This window comes from Rhinatrema bivittatum, chromosome 3 (genome assembly GCF_901001135.1).
Source record: "Rhinatrema bivittatum chromosome 3, aRhiBiv1.1, whole genome shotgun sequence".
NCBI lineage: Eukaryota > Metazoa > Chordata > Amphibia > Gymnophiona > Rhinatrematidae > Rhinatrema > Rhinatrema bivittatum.
Window position 1 is genome coordinate 371646426 of NC_042617.1, and position 20448 is coordinate 371666873.

Sequence of the window (20448 nt, forward strand, 5' to 3'; positions counted from 1 at the left end):
GCGAGGGAAAGGGCTCTATTGGTGGTGGAGATGAGTCTTGTGGATTTTATGGAAGGGGGAATAAGAGTTCCACGGAGGGAGGAACGGGTGGGTCTTGTGGAGGTACGAGGGAGGAAGGGTGGGTTTATCCAATTGTAATGTTCGTTAGTAATACTTTTGTGGATGAGGGTGAGGGTCTTGTAAATGATTCGTGAGTGTATGGGGAGCCAGTGAAGATCAATGAGGGTGGGAGTGATGTGGTCTTTCTTGTTGGCATTAGTGAGGATGCGTGCAGTGGCGTTTTGAAGGAGTTGTAGGGGTTTGATGTGGGTAGCAGGGAGTCCAAGTAGAAGAGCGTTACAGTAATCAATTTTTGAAAAAATTATAGATTGGAGTATAGTACGAAAATCGGAGAAGTAGAGAAGGGGTTTGAGTTTTTTGAACACTGCTAGACCATAAAACTGCTAGACCATAAAACTGGCGATTAAACGCAAAAAAATTTTCTTTTAATGTAATCTCGAGATGTAATAAAAAATCACTCTGGATGCGATGAGGGTGAGGTCGGCGATCAAAATGTCTCTGCAATTTCAAGCGTTTCATCTTGGGGAATGGAGGTATAAAGAGTAGTATTGATGACATTTAGAAATATGCTAAAAGCCTTTTTGTTTGCACAAGCCTACAATCTATAAGTTAAAGATTACTGCTCTGAATGAAGTATTGACTAATCTGTTTTAAGTTTCTTTGTTTTTGTTTTTTAATTTATTTATTTCTATTGGTGTATGTATTTATTCTTATTTCTGAATTGTGAATGTTTTTGTAAATCGCCTAGGATTGTTGATAGGTGATAATTAAATTTAGAGAGGCGCTTATGTAGCTTTTTATGGGGCTGTTCCTTTATTATCATTGATGAAGTCACTGGAAAAGTTGTGTTCTATCTCCATCTGCTGGTAGGGTGGTATAAGCCCCTGGATCTGGACTGGTCTAGCAGTGTTCAAGGAAAAGAAATTAACAGGTAAGACTAAATGTTTCCATATCCCAGATGATACCTCACTAATGACCTGTACAGAGGCATTATAGCTTCTTTATTTTTTTATGCATGTTATGCCCTTCTCTGTGCATCCTAGTCTTCCATTGCTTCTAATCACCACTTCCATATTTTTTCGTTAACTTTAAAAATAACATCGCAGTGTGTCTGTTTTGAGTGGTAGATATTAGTATCTCAAACCCTCAATCACATATTGTGCCCTTAGATTTCTGCACCAAATTGCATGGCTCCAATTTTAGCACTGAAATTAGCTGCCAGGCATTTGATCACTGCTTGAGCTTTCTCGGGTCATTTCTCATTCTGTATGCTCCTTTGTATCCACTCTGTTACAGATCATAGTGTTAGCTGCAAAAAGAGAATCTATTTCTAACCTTTTTGCATTGCCACTCTCAAAAATATTGAGCAGAGCCAGCCCAAGGACCAGTCTCGGAGGCACTTCACTACTTCTAGGCTTCTCAGTTTATTTATGAGCCATCTGTATAGGACAGTATTCAGAGCTTTGTTGAAATTCAACTATACTGTATCCAGTGTACTCCACTATTTCTTGGGTTAACCAATCAATTAATTATGCTACCTTGGATCTTGTAGCTGCATTTATTGGCCTTGTGAAGATATAATCACTACGCTTTTGTTTTCTCTTAAGTGAAAAAAGATGACTAAGTTTTTTCCTTCTCTTTAAATCAGCTGTTAACGTTTGCTTGAAAATGTTCTTTATAGTTATATCCTATTGCCAACATACCACTGGAGCAGTCCCCTTCCACAGATGTTCTTGCTGTATAACGTGATTTTTACTTTGAGCACTGCTGTCTATTGCTAGCTTTGGATGTATATCACATTTATGATCCCTTCTCTATATATAGATATGACACCATGTTTCCATTTCTCAGTGGTTAACACTATTCTCCTCTCTTCTGCTGGCAATAAGCATCTGCATCATAAAATCAGTTTATGTCAAAAGATTAATATTTGAATTCTTTTCTGTATCAAGTGAAATGTATTTAAAATGTCTTTTCTAGTTTGGGTTTAAATTGAACATCAGTTTCAAATATGGGTTTCTGACCAAAAGGGATTTTAAACCTCCCATATTGTGTTTATTTTATGATAATGCTTTGGGGACTACTTTTTGGAATTTATACTCTGTTCTTTTACCTTGTATGTTTTAGGCTTCCAGCTGTGCAGCTCTGGAAATACCAATCCATTCTGACATACTCCAAGTGATCCTTGACTATATTTATACAGATGAAGCTCCAGCTATAAAAGGTTTGTACAACAGAATGATATGTTAACTTCCTTTTTAATGAAAGTATGTTAATAGATTTGCTTGTAAGAGATCTTACAATGACCTAGCATAGATTTGGTATGAAAGTAGCAGTCTTGGAAGAAAATATTTTCTTTTCTCAGTAATATATTCTTTCCAGTTTGGTATTTGAATTCAACATTCATAATAGCTTTCCTAGCATGTAGCCAGATGTACTGAGGACCAGTGGGTTATGCTCCCCTGCCAGCAGATAGACTAAGCAAGCTGACATCACAGTGACATCATACAGTAACCCCAGCCTTCCAGTATTCTCAGTCTCCAGCAGATGGTGGACGTGCATCTTCCTATGGGGATTGCTTCAGGTTTTTTGAAAGGAGAAAATTAAAATTTTAATTAAGGAAAAGAAAGCCCCGCTCTCCTGAGGTGATACCAGAAGGTCCCTACCCCTACATTTCATTTGTCTCTCAGAGGTGTGCCTTGGTCTGGTAGCTGGGTCTCCCAGTGTGGACTTAGCTGCTAGTTCAGCTGAAAGGCAGCGGGTGCAGGATGCTGAGCATGGCAATGATGGTAGATACCCTCTCTCCCTGCAGCCGGCGACCGTCTCTGTACTCAGCAGGTAAGCGTTGAGCACAGGTAAGGTTAAAAAAAAGAGAAAGTTTACCTTCTGAAACAGACAGAGGGGTTTTAGGATTTCCTCCAGTCTCCTTGCTCAGTGTGCCATCCCAACATTTGTTCCCGCTCCTCTTGGGTTGGGGAACCTGGCAGCCTGGCGGGTGGAATAGCCTTGGTGGGCTAGGCCCCGCAGTTAGGCTTTTGGATTGCATGCTGCGCGGTAGGCTGTGGCAGTGTTTTTGCGCGCTCCTGTGCATGTTTTGCTGCCCTCTACAGGCTTTCAGTGTGCAATGCATCGGCTCTGTGCACGCGTTGTGCGCTCTGTTTTGAGTGCACCTTTTGCATGCACAAATTTGAACTCGTTTAAACAGTTTCGCTTGGCACACAAGTTGTGCATGTGCCTTGCTGTGCTTGCCTCGCCGCTGCTTAATTTTTGTGCGCATAAATTTGATGCTGTGATGGCGCTGGTAAACAAGCCTAAGCACCTTTCTTTTTGTGTTGCCTGTCATTATTAGGGCTTCTCATCCTGACCTGTCTTCTAACATGTGTCAGTGCTGTTGGGATTCTTAGGGAGAGTAGTCTTCTCGGACTTTGCTAAGCCTGGCTCCTCCCATTCTGATGATGAGACTGCTTTGGCTGGAGGGATGCCAGACCTTCGTTCTCCCTTGACTGGCTCCTCCGCAGGAGAGGGCAGTTCTGTGGGCCCCACTCCAGCTCCTTCTGGGCTTGGTTTGAATCTGGCTGCTTTTTCTTGGGTGGAATTGTTTCAAGACTTACAAACCTTTCTTCAGGCGCAGCCCGCTTCACCCAATCTGTCCAGGTTGGACCCTCAGCTGGTGGCTCCTCCCTCTTCCAATCCTATGATAAAGCACAGGAGCTTGCTTCTGCTCCCTGTGGGTATTCCTGACAGGAACCTGGATGACACTGATGATGAGGCAGATCCTGACTCTCTGGAAGAGGGGGAAATTCCTCCAGGACTGGAACCGTTTAGGACTGTTATGATTCTTTCATGGAGATGAACTGCTGACCCTGATTTCCCAGACTTTGAAGATGCTGGGAGTGCCTGGGGTAGGTTCCATGTCTGAGCCAAGGAAAAATCCCATTTTTGGTTTCCTTAAGTGAAGTCTCTTGTTTTTTCCCTGTTATGGAAGCCATTCAAGAATTGATTGATCTTGAATAGAACACTCTGGAGGCAAATTTCAAAGGGGGTCAGATATTGGAAGGCCTGTACCCCCTGAATCCAGTGTGAGAGAACGTCTGCATTTTCTGAAAGTGGATTCCCTTGTCTGTGCCGGGTCTAAGCGGACGACTATCCAGGTGGAGGGAAGATGGGGTCTTGAAGGATGTGCATGATAGGAGGATTGAGGCCATCCTTAAGCAAGCATTTGAAGCAGCGGCAATGACATTGTAAATAGCTTCCTGTTGTGCTCTGGTGGCTCACTCTTGTCTGTTTCTCTCTCAGGAGGTTGATGATTCTGGAGTGAATTCCAGAGCAGTTATGGAACCAGCCACCACCTTTTTAGCAGATGTTGGCTGTGATTTGGTCCGTACCTCGGCTACCAGAGTGGCTTCAGTAATAGTGGCCTGATGTCAATTATGGCTGTGAAATTGGTCAGCTGACGCGACCTTCAAAGCTAATCTTTCAAAATTGTCTTTTAAAGGCTTGTTCTTGTTTGAGAGCGAGTTAGAGAAACTGGCCAGTAAATGGGGCGAATCCCCGGTTCCTCGATTGCCAGAGGATAAGAAGTAGTTGCAGCGCCCTTTTTGTATGAGGGGGTCACTTCAGGGGTTCCAAGCGTTTTCATCTCTACAGCAGGCCGACCTTTCAGAGGACTTGGCCTGTCAGCAGGTCTCAGTCCTTTTGTCCCAGATAGCCCAAACGTAGTGCAGGCTCGGGTAGTGGATCCTCCCGAGCCTCTCAATGAAGGTTTGCCAGTCCACTCTCAGGAACAAGAGAGAGGGGACACCGTGCTCTCTCTTTTATCAGAGGTAGGTCGAGATCACATTGGATCAGAGGGGTCCTGGAGGTGATACATGAAGGATATGTGCTGGAATTTGTGTTCCTCAGGATTTGTTCATAGTATCTCCTTGCCACGTCCCGCAGAAGAAGCAGGCAGTGGAATATACGCTGTCAAGGCTCCTCAATCTGAGTGCTGTAGTTCCAGGGCCTATGTCTCAAGAAAGTTTGGGTCGGTATTCTATTTATTTTGTTGTGCCCAAGAAGGAGGGACCTATCGACCCGTCCCGGATCTCAAAGGAGTCAACCGTTATTTGTGGGTGACTCATTTTCGCATGGAACCCTTGTATTCAGTGGCTGTGTAGTCGGAGGAATTTCTGACCTCCCTGGATCTGCCCGTGGCCTACCTCCTTATTACCATCCACTTGGAGCACTTATGTTTTCTGCGTTTCATGCTGTTGGAGTGTCGTCATCAGTTTCAGGTGCTGCCTTTTGGTCTAGCCACCGCTCCCAGAACTTTTTCCAAGGTTATAGTGGTTGTGGCGGCAGAGTTGAGGAAGGATGGAATCCTCCTAGTACACCCGTATTTGGATGACTGGCTGATTTGAACCAAGTATTTAGAAGAGCTGCCTGGTGACCTGCAAGGTAATCTCCTTTTTCAGGAGCTTGGTTGGGTGGTGAACCTGGCCAAGAGCAGTCTTCAGCCATCTCAATCGGTGAAGTATCTGGGTCTTTGGTTCCTCATGAGGCAGGACAAAGATTTCCTGCCAAAAGTTCAGATTCAGAAGTTGTCTCGGGTGCATCTCTTGGTGAACATTATACGCCAGACAATGTGGTCCTATCTACAGGTCCTCTATTTGATGGTGGCAACCCTGGAAGTGGTGCCGTGGGTGAGAGCGCCTATGCATCCTCTTCAGCGCTCCCTGCTGTCTTGTTGGAACCCAGTCTCAGAACTATTCAGTTCAGCTCCACTGTCAGGAACTAATGGCGCAGGGACGCTGGAATACAGAATCAATCGCCTGGAAGCCTGGGCGGTCCAGTTGGCATGCAGGAAGAGCCTGGACCCAAGAAAATGGGGATTGTCAGATGAGGTGTTTCAGCTGACAGTGGATCACTGGGGCCTTTTGTTCCTAGACCTGCTGGCAACTTCTCGCAATGCGAAGGTTCCCCGATTCTTCAGTCATGGGTGAGATCTGAGTTCCTTGGGTATTGCAAGGAAGGACTCATGCAAGTCTGGCTGGAAGACAAGCTGCTTGTATGCCTTTCCCCCGTGGGCCCCCGTGGCCTTCGCAGGATCAAAGGCCACAGGGGGATGGTGCTTTAGTGGCACTGGATTGGCCCAGAAGAGCATGGTATGCAGATCTGCAAAGACTCCTGGTAGAGACCCCCTTTTGTCTTCTGCCACACAAAAATATGTTGTAGCAGGGGTCTGACCTTCATGAAGATACGACTCTGTTTTGTCTTTATGGTATGGCCCTAGAGAGGGCTCGCTTGTTTAATCATGGATATTCTTCTGCGGTGATTGCCATCTTGCTATGAGCTCAAAAGTTCTCCACTTCCTTAGCCTATATGCGGGTTTGGGGAGTGTTTAAGGCTTGGTGTGAAGATCAAGATGTTCTTCCTCGTTCGGTTAAGATCCCGCTCATTTTGGAATTTTTGCAGGATGGGTTAAATAAAGGGTTGGCCTTTAATTCCTTGAAGGTACAAGTTACGGCTCTTTGATGTTTCAGGGGCCAGATGAATGGTGAATCCTTATCTCATCCTGATGTGGCCCGTTTCGTGAAGGGAGTGAAACATCTTCATCCTCCCTTGCAGTTCCCGGTTCCCTTGTGGAGTCTTAACCTGGTGTTGGAGTCTTGGTGGGCTCTAAATTTTGAATGCTGTATAACTTTTTTTCTTGCAGTTATTGATGTTGAAAACAGTGTTTCTGGTGGCAATATGTTCTGTGCAATGAATTTCCGAGCTGCAGGCCTTATCTTGCCGGGAGCTGTTCCTTCAGTTAACTCCAGGAGCGATACATCTGTATACTGTTCCCTCTTTCTTGCCTAAAGTGGTCTCTGATTTTCACTTGAATCAGTCCATTTCCTTGCCGTCCTTGGATAAGGTGAGAGATGAGGAAGAGTATCGCCTGTTGCGTCCCTTGGATGTCAAGAGACATGTTGTGTGGTATCTGGAGGTTTCTAAACCTTTCCGAAAGATGGATCGTCTGTTTGTCCTTCATGGTGGAGGAAAACAGGGAAAATCAGCTTCGCTGCTTACAATAGCTTGCTGGATTAAGGAGGTAGTCACGGCTGCATATGTGGATGCTGAAAAGCTGTTGCCTACTCAGATTAGGGCTCATTCAACTAGGGCGCAGGCAGTGTCATGGGCAGTAGTTAGATTGTTGTCTCTCATTGACATTGGCTGAGCTGTGACGTGGTCCTCCTTACACACTTTTTTTTCCATGTATTATTGTCTGGATGTGCGGGCCTTGGAGGACGCAGCCTTTGCACATGCTGTCTTGACTAGACTGCGGGCAGCCTCTCACCCTGTTGTGGAGTAACTTTGGTACATCCTACTGGTCCTGAGTCCATTTGTCTACATGCTAGGAAATGGTGAAATTACGTACCTAATAATTTCATTTTCCTTAGTGTAGACAGATGGACTCAACTTTCCGCCCTCGACTGCCGCATGAGTGGGTCAATAGTCCTCCTGTGGGGATACGGATCCCAAAGGTTTACTGGTAAGTATTCATCCAATGCCTAGCTTCAGTTCAGTGTTTCTTGTGGCATGGTTGCCTGTTTTTAATCATGTTTTAATCAAGTTATTGCTAGTCTGTCCACAGTTGCTTTTGAAGAGAATATTGGCAGGCTGAATTCGCTGCAGGGGTATATTTACTGTGAGGTTAGTTTGCTCCATCTTCATCTGCTGTGGGGATACGGATCCCAAGGGCTTACTGGTATGTGTTCATCCAGTCCATAGCTTGGGATATCTAGATTCTTACCTGAGTTCAATGTTTCTTGTTGGCATGGTTGTCTGTTTTCAATCATGTTTTAATCAAGTTTTTGCGATAACTCTGGCAGCCGCGACTGTGGTGTCATCCCGTCCGTGTCCCTCCCACTCCCCATCACCTCTGATTGACCCACCACCATATCTGTATACATACTTTTAATATAATGGAAAACACCACAAAGTCAGATATTGGATAAAAAAAGGCTGCAGCTTTATTAAAAGTACATATTCAGATACATCAATAGACACCTTGAAGGCAACAATCTGTAAACTACAAGGAATGATACCACGGTTATCATATATAAGATAACAGTGGTATCATTCCTTGTAGTCCAAGATCAGGCACCCAGGAATAGTTCGCATATCGTTGCCTCCAAGGTGTCTATTGATGTATCTGGAGGGGCAAGTCTCATCATTCGCCGACCCAGGAGGGGTAGCAAGCTGGTCCCCATGCATGCCCCTACCACCCAGCCATCGCAGTGCCATTGCTCGGCGAAGCGCCTAGCTGGCACGAGCAGCCCTGTCACTTCTGGCCTGGGGCTGCTGTGTCAAAGAAGGCCCTGCCCTCCAGGAGGTAACCATTTTCCGGACTTCCTGGTCGGCCTCATCATTCCATCCGAGGTGACTGCCCCAGTTGGCGAATGGGGTGAGCCCTGATGACAGACAGACCGCCGCTGATGGTATTCTTCATTGTTCGCTGCTCCGCCCTGAACACGAGTGCTCTGTATGCCATATTTATTTATTTATTTATCTATTTATTTATTTACTTTTATATACCGGTGTTCGATTTTACATATCACATCGGTTTACATTTAAACAAAATTTGCAGGAACTTATGCGTTACCTTTGTCAAATACATTAAACATTTAAATATGGGGATTGTTAACAAGGGATATAAAAGAACATGGGGAATGGATAACACTACGGGATGCATGAAGGGGAGTGCCCCTTCAGCGCGCGACACCTGGTGTTATGGCGCCGTTTAACGTCAGTCACAGTCCTCAGTGACATCAGAGGGGGCGGGTCTCCCAATCAAGGATCACACACCGCTCCTCCCCTCTCAGTTCCAGATGGATTCTTTCACCTTTTTTTCTTTCTTTCTGTCTTTATCATCACTGTTAGTTATTTCAGGGAGCCCGCTGGTGATGGTGTGTGGCATCCCTGTGCGCAGGCACCCGTGTTCTGGCGCCGTTTAATGTCTGTCACAGTCCTCAGTGACATCAGAGGGGGGCGGGTCTCTCAATCGAGGATCACACACCGCTCCTCCCCTCTCAGTTCCAGATGGATTCTTTCACCTTTTTTTCTTTCACAGGGATGCCACACACCTTTTTTTCTTTCACAGGGATGCCACACACCATCACCCGCTGGTGATGGTGTGTGGCATCCCTGTGCGCAGGCACCCGGTGTTCTGGCGCCGTTTATATGACATTTTATATGTTTTATATGACATGATATCACTTGAAGACTGCTAAAACTGCAAACCTACCCGATGGGAGCCATCCCGGTGAAGCAGGAAACCAGCCATTCCCTTTTTGGGCGTGAGATCGAGCAAGGAGTCGTGTGGGAGAGTACGGGTTTGTGGCCACAACTGGATGTGCCACCAGGCTCCTGTCAAACGTCCAACTGATGACCTGACTGTGCCCCTTGATCAGTCTCGGGCCATCTTGGTCCTAGGCAATAGCATGCCATCTGAGACACAGACGACACCCCCCCCCCCCCCCCCCCCCAATCCCCCGCAAGCCCCGGGCTGCACACCTGCGAATGTGCAATGCTCCCCAGAATGCATACACAAAGGAAACTTGGCAGAGCGAACTCGAAACCATCCACAAGCAGGACTGGCTAAAGCTGCAGCATGAGATCGCGGATCATCAATCTCTGCGTATTGTGCTGGGCCGAGGAGCTCACCGAGCATCACCCCACCCCCACCCCCGCCGCAGTGAAATACTGCCCTGGGCAGCCCGCTTCCAGCCGTGAGAGGACATTATCGTGGCTAGGTACGAATGAACCATACTTCCGAACAGTTCCATCGCATGGTGGCACTATGGGATCAGATCTGTACGCAGTGCCAGTTCCCGGAGATGGGAACCATCAGTCGCGAGAGAGGGAATTAGTCATCTGACCGAATGCTCCCAGGACAATGTGTCCTGCCTGCGCCGAAATGCACCTAAGCAAGAGACGCCATCTGTTGACTGACTGGGCTACTGCTGCATCATCACATTAGAACCACCCTATGACATCTGGGTGCTCTGCCCTGGTGTGTATGACGACTACAATGAGAAAAACAGTGCAGGGAGGATTGTCCGATGGAGCGGCAGGCTCCCTGAAACAAACACCATTGCCAATGTCTACCAATGCGTAAGAGCACAGCTGGAGGCCACTGCTGGGAGACCATTCTGTGAATTTGTGCCGAAGCCCGCCAAAATTCCATGAGGAACCTGACCACAAGCTAATTCCCCCCCACCCCCGGGGACCTGACCCATCTGCTGACGGCAGTAGTTGCTAGCCCAACCTGCCGGTGGGGGGGGGGGGGGGGAGGGGGGTTTGCTTGGGGCAGGAGATTCCAGCCCCTGGGAAGAACTTTTACAATGGGGCCAGGGTGGCCTTGAGGGAACAAACGTGCCCCAGGCTCGATTGGCCAGTCACGTCAATTTGTTGCACGGGGGTCAGGGCTCCGCCTGGGAGGGACCAAGTTTGATCCCCAGGAGACGAGGGCTGCTATTGTGCTGCCAGTCTTGTCCTCTGGAACGAGGCAGCGAACCGAAGGGCCTCTTGCAAAATGTGTTGTATGACTGGGGCTTTAGGTGCAGCCCCTCCTCGCGTAAGCACAATGTCATCGGGATAGTGAACCAGGGACACGAGACCTGATGCTTCTCTGGTCATCACGTAGGAAAGCGCAGAAAGCTCCAAAGCATGCGGACGAAACCGAACATCCAATTGCTAGATACCTGTCACAGTATCAGGACCCCTTGAAATGGAAACAGAGGGTGTAAAACTGCTCTGGAGAGTCGGCAACCGCCAAGACACAGTCTCAATGTCCGCCCTTGCCAAGAGGGATCACCTTGACCAACTACGCTAATCATTCTGAGGAATAACTGTGTACCTTTGATTGTCCTTGGGAAACTTCTCCCCTGTTCTTCCCCTTCTTGTCCGCTCTCCTCCTCCTGCCCCCCAGTACCCGGAATATGTTGATGTGCGATCTCTATTTGTTTTTTGGTATCCGGGCAGGCCGTGTCAGACTGCCAATAGAGGGCGAACTTGTATCTGATGTGTCCCCTGAAGTACTCTAGCTAGACCTCACTCTGGGGCCCAGGCCTCATGGGTGCGTGTTGCGTCATTCCGACTGTAGCCTGTGCTGGCTTGACTGGCCACTGTGGCAGCTAAACCCCCGGCTGTGTGGGCCAGCCCCAGGACACAACAGAGCACACCATGGCTGCAGCACTTCGCCCTTGCATTGCAGATGGCACACCCATCATGCTAGAGGCACCTACCAGCTGCCCTGATGGAGAAGACACAATAGCCCCCTGGATCTCTGTGACACTCAACCCGCTTTCCACCACCACGAGTCACCAGCGGCTTGTGTGCCTGACTGTGGTTGGCCATTGCCACCCTGCCTTAATATTCCTTGAGTGGGAATTGAACCCCAACTCCCCAGGTTCAGGGCACATTGCTCTGACTACTAGGCTACAACTCCACTCCGACTCCAGCAATCCGCGCTGCACCACAGACCACAGTTGGCCATCACCACCCCACATGCCACCACAAAGCACCAAACTGTCCCTCCGCTGCTAGGCATGCAATTACCATCCCCGCGACATGCCTAATGGCCCTGAACACAAACCCCACACAACCCAATGCAGTGAACAAGAACACCAAACTGCCACCTGGGGCAACCACCCCGGAAACCAAGATACGGGAGCCAGACAGAGTCTGAACAGGCGAGCCATCCATGCACACCCATGCCATCTCCACACACATAACCTCCTGCATACCATCTCCACTATGCACAGAGTGAGTTCACGGTCACCCCCCTTTACGCCCGCAGCCCCCAGGACCTCATTTGCCCAGATCTGAGCTCCGCATTCTCACGCTCCCTACAACATCGCTCTCTGTGACTCTGGGCAAGCCACCTCCACCTTCTGCCGCCTTCAGGCACAAGAACCAGATCACAAGCCCTGAGGGAACAGGGAAATGCCCACAGCACCTACACGGAATCTATGAGCAGCAAAAAGCCGAACACAAAAATTAAACAAACAAAATTAAATAAACAAGCAACATTGCTCCTTGTCGATGCAGTGCAGACTGTCCGCACACAATCCTTGTCCGACCCATCGACCCTCCGCCCTGGGCACCCCCCACGCAGCTACAGGAGACCACAGCAGAGCCCATTATCCACCGAGCACGGTCCGCAAGGAAGCAACAAGGGCTCCTCCGAGAGTGGGACCCACGCTCTCCCACCTTCCCCATCCCCCCATGCATCCGCTGCGCCGAAAGCAAAGCTGGATGGGAAGGAAGAGCAACAAGGGCTCCTCCAGGAGTGGGCCACGTGCTTCCCCCATCCCCCCAACATCCCCGACAGAAGAAATGCACAGCTGAAAGGGGAGGAAAAGCAACAAAAGGGTTCCTCCGAGAGAGGGCAACGTGCTCTCTCGCCCTCCCCGTCCTCTCGAAGTGCTCCTCCCACCTTCAAAATCTCCGACTCCACGGCGCATCCTGCTGCCCCCATGCGGAGGGAATGCCAGCCACACAGGAAGAGGCCAGCTGCGCCTCTGACATGGCCCTTTAAGTGGACCATGACATCATCACTCAGCAACCGCCCGTCCCCCTCCCCCTGCCTGCCCACGCCACCAGTGCAAGGAGGGAAAAAGAGGGGTTGTGCTGCGACCCCAGCCAGCCACTGGAGCCCCCACCGGGAAGCTCGACCAAGATGTCGGGTGCAATGCCTAGTTATGTGGTGGGCTCCGCGCTTAGGGCGTGGGCCCACTCGTGTCTGTCCACAGTTGCTTTTGAAGAGAATACTGGCAGGCTGATGTCTCTGCAGGAGTATATATACTGTAACGTCAGTTTGCTCTGTCTTCATCTCCTGGCAGAGATGCATAACCCACTGGGCCCGAGTCCATCTGTGTACACTAAGAAATACGAAATTATCAGGTAAGTAGTAAGTTCTCTATATGCTACATCTTGATTCTGTATACTAGTTTAGCAGTACTTCCCTCCCCACCCCAAAAAAAGGCTTGAGGTTTTCAAGTATTCTAAATGTGTATTAAGCTTTTTTCCTTAGAATTTCTTTTTACATTTTAATGTTTTTATCATAACACCAAGGAAAAATACTTGTACAGAAATAGCAGTGTGTTATGCTTGGCGGTCTGCAGGCTGCTCTAGCAAACTTCCGCACTTGCCCTCCTGGCTTGGGCCGTCCCTGCTGGCTCCCAGCTGCAAATCTAGAAACTGTCCCCCTTGTTTTCTTTTATAGCTGATGGGTACTAGGCTCTAGAGATCGGATGAAAGGAATCAAGAGGTACTTTTAATAATTTAGCAAAATATCTTTCAATAATGTGCACAATGAGACTGAAGACATTTTTTTGAAAATTGATGAGGCACAGATTACAGCATCTCATGTTGTCCATATCCTCAAATAACTTGATATTTTTAAAATGAATCTTGGACCAATAAACTTTCATTCTCACATTTTCTATGCCTTATCTTTAAGGCTATCTGTATGCTTTTATAATGTTCATTTTAATCTTATGATTTAGAGTTGCTATAGATTATTTTAGCTGCTCTGATATATGATAAATCTGTCTAAACAAAAGATTTCCCAGTCCTTACAGCTGATACCCAAATAGTTTCAAAACTAAAAATATTAAGCCTCATTCATACAAACTGAGAAGCCTTCTGTGCAGCAATCATACTTTATTTTTTTCCTTTGTACACTTATGCTACCTATTGGTTTAAATCTTAAAAACCTGACAAGAACCCAATATCTGTTTTAAAGTTAAGGCATTTTCACGTAGATAAGCAGCTGAATTAGCCATGCTGCCTGGGTACGTCTTCCGTGCCACTAGGTGGTGGAGCTCTCTAATTCTAGTAAAGTCTTTTAGCTAGGTGCTCCCTCTCTTGTATCTTCCCACATTTGCCTGAGGCTCCTCAGTCCATTTTTTTTCCGCGTGACTGATCGCACGTGGAGCAGGTTTTAAACACTCTCCAGACCTTTGTGAGGTAAAAAAACCCAAAAAACAGAAAGAAGACTTAATCACCACAGGAAAAGGCTTAAATCCTATTATGCCTTTCCCAGGATTTAAATTCTGTGCCTGTGGCAAAATCATGTTAGTAACTGATGGCTATCAGTCATGCTACCTCTGCCTGGGACCTGATCATGATCAGGAAAGTTGCAGGGACTGCGGCCGTATGTCCCCAAGAGCGCAGCGCCAGCGAGCAGCTCGAATCCAGCAACTTAAGGTAGCACCATCGAGCTCTTATGCCTTCAGAGGCTTCTACCAGATCATCTCCAGGCCCAAAACACAAAAAGAAGTCAACCTCTCACAGAAGGGCCTCTTCTGCGGACCCACTGCCGATGCCCCTTAAAGATCCAGTGCACGGCGCGGGCGCTATCGGCTCACTGAAGCAAGGAACTACTTCCATCTGAATCGCGTTCGACTCTCCAACGCGCCTTGGTAGCATCCACGCACCGATGCACCTAAAGTACATGGATGCACTGACGCATGGAGGAGAGTGCGTCGCAACTGCGCCGTCGATGCACCACCGATGCATTCGACGCCTGTCGACGCAGGATCTCAGAAACCAAAACAGCTGACGCACCTGAAGCAGCAGGAGCCAAAAAAAACCATATATCTGGCCATAATAGACCGAGGGAACCTTCTCCACTCTTTGTGGTTGATTCTGACCAAGACGTATCTCCACCACATCTCGAGGACAGACAATCATCCTCTCTCGGACAGAGGTTGGATCCATCACCTGGACAACAACATCATAGGATTTTGTCACCTCCACCAATCGCGGCACAACCCAAAAGCCCGTTGACCATGGCAGCTCCTACTGCCCCATCGCAGATAGAGACCCTGCCTTCTATACCCTCAACCTCTGAGCTAGCTTCGCAAGCTATTACCCAGATAACAAACATCCTGTTACAATTTTTAAAGTCGATAGAACAACAACAACAAAATACGCCTCCACCGCTTACTCCAGTGGAGGCTCCACCCAGGCCAGAAGACCCCTCTGTCCCCAGACCATCACCGAAGGTCCAGCCACAGAGGCCACCAACACCTTTGGAAGAGTTTATACTTACATCTTCCTCCGATGTTTCATTGACGGGGTACCCTTCAGACCCAGCTGAGATCCCGCCCGAACCGGCATCTCCGCCTGAGGACTTAACGTATTCACAGTTTCTAGAAAAAGTAGGTCTACTCCTTAATATAGAGACCAGGAAACTTCATGATCCCCGCCAGGAAATGATGGGCATATTAAAAATATTTGACACTCCCAGTGAACCAGCAGCACTGCCTCAACACCAAGTGCTGAATACACTGATGGAGAAAGCTTGGGACACTACTCCATCGACTTCACGTAAAACTGATATCGTATGAGGGACACCCCATTTTATTCTACGGTTCAACTACCCCATCAATCGGTGGTCTTAGAGTCCACAAGGCAAAAAGCAAAAAAATCCAAGTTGCATTCAAATACACTACCATCTAGATACACAAAATTACTGGATGATTTCGCGAAGCGCTCCTATCAATCGAGCATGCTTAACGCAAAAATTCAAAACCATCAGTTTTTTATCGCCCAGTACGTGTTCGAGAACTTACAGGCTCTGAAACTGTAACTGACGCAGGGATCTTCAGACTCCACCCTGCATACAGAATACCACAAATGGAAGAAGGTCTCAGACATCTTCTGCATTCTATATATGAAGGCTTTGAGATCTCTTCCAAAACTTCAGCAAACTCTATAGCAGTAAGATGATTGGCATGGCTCCGGTCAAGCACCATCAGGGACAATGTCCATGACAAGCTGGCTAACCTTCCATGCTGACCGGACAACCTGTTTACATAGAAACATAGAAATGATTGCAGAAGACGACCAAACAGCTCATTCAGTCTGCCCAGCAAGCTTTCACACTTATTTTTTTCTCATACTTATCTGATACGCTTGGCCTTTATTTAGTAACTTTTTGGTTCTATTTACCTTTCACCCCCACCATTGATGTAGAGAGCAGTGCTGGAGCTACATCTAAGTGAAGTATCTAGCTTAATTGGTTAGGGGTAGTAAATGCTGCAATAAGCTAGCTACTCCCATGCTTATTTGTTTACCCAGCCTGTGCAATTCACTCCTTGTTGGTTGTTGTCTGAATATAAATCCTCTTTTCTTCATTCCCCCTGCCGTTGAGGCAGTGAGCAGCGCTGGATATGTATTCCAAGTGAAGTATCAGGCTTATTTGGTTTGGGGTAGTAACACCACAACAAGCAAGTTACTCCTCCGCTTTTTTGTGAATGCAAATCCTTTTTTCCACATTTCCTCTTGCCGTTGAAGCATAGAGCAATGTTGGAGTCGCATTAACCATGTGTATGTTTTTTGAATAAGGGTATTAATCTCCAGGTAGTAGCTGTCATTCCCGCAAGCCACCCCCATGCCTCTTTTCATTCACATCCTCTAGACTTTATGGATCCACAGTGTTTATCCCACACCCCTTTGAAATTCTTCACAGTTTTGGTCTTCACCACTTCTTCCGGAAGGGCGTTCCAGGCATCCACCACCCTCTCCGTGAAGAAATACTTCCTGACATTGGTTCTGAGTCTTCCTCCCTGGAGCTTCAAATCGTGACCCCCTGCTTCTGCTGATTTTTTTTTTCCCAACGGAAAAGGTTTGTCGTTGTCTTTGGATCATTAAAACCCTTCAAGTATCTGAAAGTCTGTATCATATCACCTCTGCTCCTCCTTTCCTCCAGGGTGTACATATTTAGATTCTTCAATCTCTCCTCATAAGTCATTCAATGAAGACCATCCACCTTTTTGGTCGCCTTTCTCTGGACCGCCTCTATCCTGTCTCTGTCCCTTCAGAGATACGGTCTCCAGAACTGAGCACAGTCCTCCAAATGAGGCCTCACCAAGGACTTGTACAAGGGGATAATCACTTCCCTTTTCTTACTCGATATTCCTCTCTCTATGCAGCCCAGCATTCTTCTGGCTTTAGCTATCGCCTTGTCACATTGTGTTGCCGACTTCAGATCATTAGACGCTATCACCCCAAGGTCTCTCTCCTGCTCTGTGCACATCAGCCCTTCACCCCCCCCCCCCCCCCCCCATCAAATACAGTTCTTTCGGATTTCCACACCCCATATGCATGACTCTGCACTTCTTGGCATTGAATCTCAGCTACCATATCTTCGACCACTCTTCCAGCTTCCTTAAATCCCGTCTCATTCTCTCCACTCCTTCCGGTGTGTCCACTCTGTTGCAGATCTTAGTGTCATCCGCAAGTTCACCAAAACAGTCACGAAGCTGAAGGAACAAAAAACAGCTGTGTTATCCCTGACATCTCCACATCAGGCTGTATCATTCAGGCGACAATACCCGTCTTATAAGAAGCCCACTTACCAAAGGACCTACCGGCCATACTCTTATTATAGGCCTCAACCTTATCAGCCAACTCGACGACAACCTTACCAACCACAAGGTTTACGACCAAGGACAAGAGCCCCTCGACAGGCCCATCCACCAGCGGAACCCAAACCATCCAAAACCCAGCAAGGTTTATAAAGATAATTCCGCCACTGGCTCAGACATTGCAGTGGGAGGAAGATTATCCGGATTCCTCCCAGCATGGTTCAATATCACATCCAATCAATGGGTCCTTACAATAATAAAAGAAGGTTATTCCCTCCACTTTACGTCCATTCCAACCATATCACACTTAGTTCCCCAGAAGCATCGAGCAGCACACAGGGGCCCTCTCCTTCGGGAAGTCAAGATATTCCTAGCAAAACTGCATTCGGGAACTACCTGTCTCTACACTCACCCCAGTTTCTATTCACAATACTTCCTCATTCCCAAGAAATTGGGAGGCCTACCTCCAATCCTGGACCTATGTGCACTCAACAAATACATCCACAAGGAGAAATTCAAGATGACTTCTCTTAAGTCCATTCTGTCTCTTCTTTCTTTCTTTTTTCTTAACTGCAGGTTTGCACCTCTACCATCTGCTGGAGACAGAAAAATATTGAGGGACTGCAGGTGGCACTCTGTTATGTAGCAGTGCCTCAAAGTTTTTAGTTCTCTGCCTCCATCTGCTCGTAGGGATGCAAAACCCACTTGTCTGGACTGATTTGGGGTATGAACAGGAAACATTTTAATATTGAAAAAAATGGTAGCCAACCTTTGACTGTGTCATAAGCAATTTCACGTTATAGTGAGCCGTGTTATATTAGATCTACCGTGTACTTCTGCTCACAAAGATACCAAGCCTATCCTTTTCATAAGCTTCGCATGCAATGGCAGCAACATCAATAGGAAAGCAGGCCTCATGCTAGGGAAAGAGCCCAACACAAACCAATGTCAACTAAATTTTCAGATTAGATTTGGAGGGGGGGGGGAGGTCTCAATATTTCAGCCCATTATGGCCTTTGATAACAGACTATTAAGTATTAAAAATCATTCATCAGAGAGAGTTTAAATTTCAAAACGTTACTTCTAAACAATCCCTCCAAAGAATCACTGTATGAATAGGGAAGAACGAGAACTGTCAACCTTCCTTGCAGAAAATGCAATGCAGTCAATCCCATTACAACATAGAAACAGACTTCTACTCCCAAGTACTTTTTCATTCTGAAGAAAATGGGTTGTCTCTGTCCTATCTTGAATCTTGGCGATCTCAACAAACACGTGGAAAGTAAAGTCCAGGATGACATTTCTAGGGACTGTCCTTCAGATTGGCAGATTACACTGGACCTCAATGTTGCCTACATACATTTTAATTTACAAGGAGCAGAGAAAATTTCTATATTTCACCATAGCCAGTGAACCTTACTAGCATTGTATTCTTGCTTTTGAGCTTTCGACAGCTCCCAGGGTGTTCTCAAAAAGCCTTGCTGTAGTCTCTGCTCATTTTAAGGAAGAAGATTTTGTTTTTTCCCTACTTAGACAATTAACGTATCCAGTAATACAATTTAGAAAGTGTGTGTCTCCATTCTATGTACAATGAACATCCTTCAATCCTTAGGATTCATTTACAGAAATCCAATGTTCAACCAGCACACATACTAGATTTCATAGGAGCTTGCCTGGATACTACACAGGGAAAGGCATTTCTTCCTCAAGTCTTCGCTATCTAACCAGAATAATCCTAGCAAAGGAAAATTTCAGCCCGCTTCTTCACATAAATGAATCTTTAAGATACATTATAAAACATATACAGAAATGTTTAACAGCAGTGAAGTCTTTGTATGCAGTTCTTACCACTTAACTGTATACATTTAGAAGAATAGCTGTAATTTAGTTTGAAGCATATTAGAATAGAATATATTCATTATGCACCTGTATAAACAGGCTCAGCACAGGATAATCAAGTTCTAACTCTAGAATTTGACTTAGTTTTTCCCAGAGCAATAATTTTTTTTTATTTAAAATGATTTTACATGGTCATTTTTAGTATGTGCAAAACGAGAGATGACATTTTCCAATTAATTCAGATGAATTATTAATCAACAGTTATATTAGATTGAATTCACAGCATATATGTTCAGCCAGATTAATCATTTGGTAACTTATATTGGTGTCAAATCAATTGTATTCCATTATCTTGTAAATTAAAAAATACAGTAAAATGTTACATACTAAAATATAATTGTTGGCAGATAAGTACCTTGACCCACTCAGTCTGTCCACTTACTGAAGGAAAGAAATAACAAGATAATTGTGATAAAGGTTAACAATGAACTAGACATATAAACTATTAACTCGATATTCAAAAGCTGCTGAACAGATAAGTAGAACTTAACCAGTTTAAATGGCAGCCACTGAATATCGGGTTACATTTAACAGTTGCCACTTAGACGGCTAAGTCACTTACCTGGCTAAGTAGTTAGCCTTATAATTTGGCAGGGAATGGTCAGATCAGGGAAATGCTACTTATCCAGCTAACTTAGGCCTGGATTTATCAAAATGCACTAAATATCGCATGCGATAGGAAAAGGGGCGTGTGTTATGGTAATAGGCAGTTTTTCACAATTTGCACTAATACCTATGCGAATTGTTGTATTTCCTACATACGACCACTGGGGAGACCATGTTTAGTAGGTCTAAGCTCTGGTAGAGCCAGCCTAGCTGTCAGGGCCCTTCTACAACAAAAGAGAGAGAGACTGACTAGCCATAATGCCCTCATCCTAGGTAGGTATTTATATCTCTATAGGAGGCCCACCTAGTAACTCGAAGTGAGGTTTAGGTATTAGTGTAGAGTTTAGGGGCCACTTTCACATTCAAAATGAGACGTACGAACAAAACAGTGCTCTCTTGTGAAGATTTGATGACCTTCGGAGTGAGGAAACTCACCCAAAGATGAGATTTGTGCAATGTTCTCTCAACCTAGCTTGAT

General features: G+C 46.3%; 1 protein-coding gene across 2 annotated transcripts in view; it reads left to right on the top strand.

Annotated features, from left to right (window-relative positions):
- IBTK (inhibitor of Bruton tyrosine kinase) overlaps positions 1–20448 on the top strand; it is a 263811-nt gene that overhangs the window by 149949 nt on the left and 93414 nt on the right. For both annotated transcript variants that reach the window (XM_029595548.1, XM_029595549.1), the window contains one exon: positions 2188–2284. In XM_029595548.1, coding sequence (XP_029451408.1) covers positions 2188–2284 — 97 coding nt within the window. The remainder of the gene's footprint in view (positions 1–2187; positions 2285–20448) is intronic.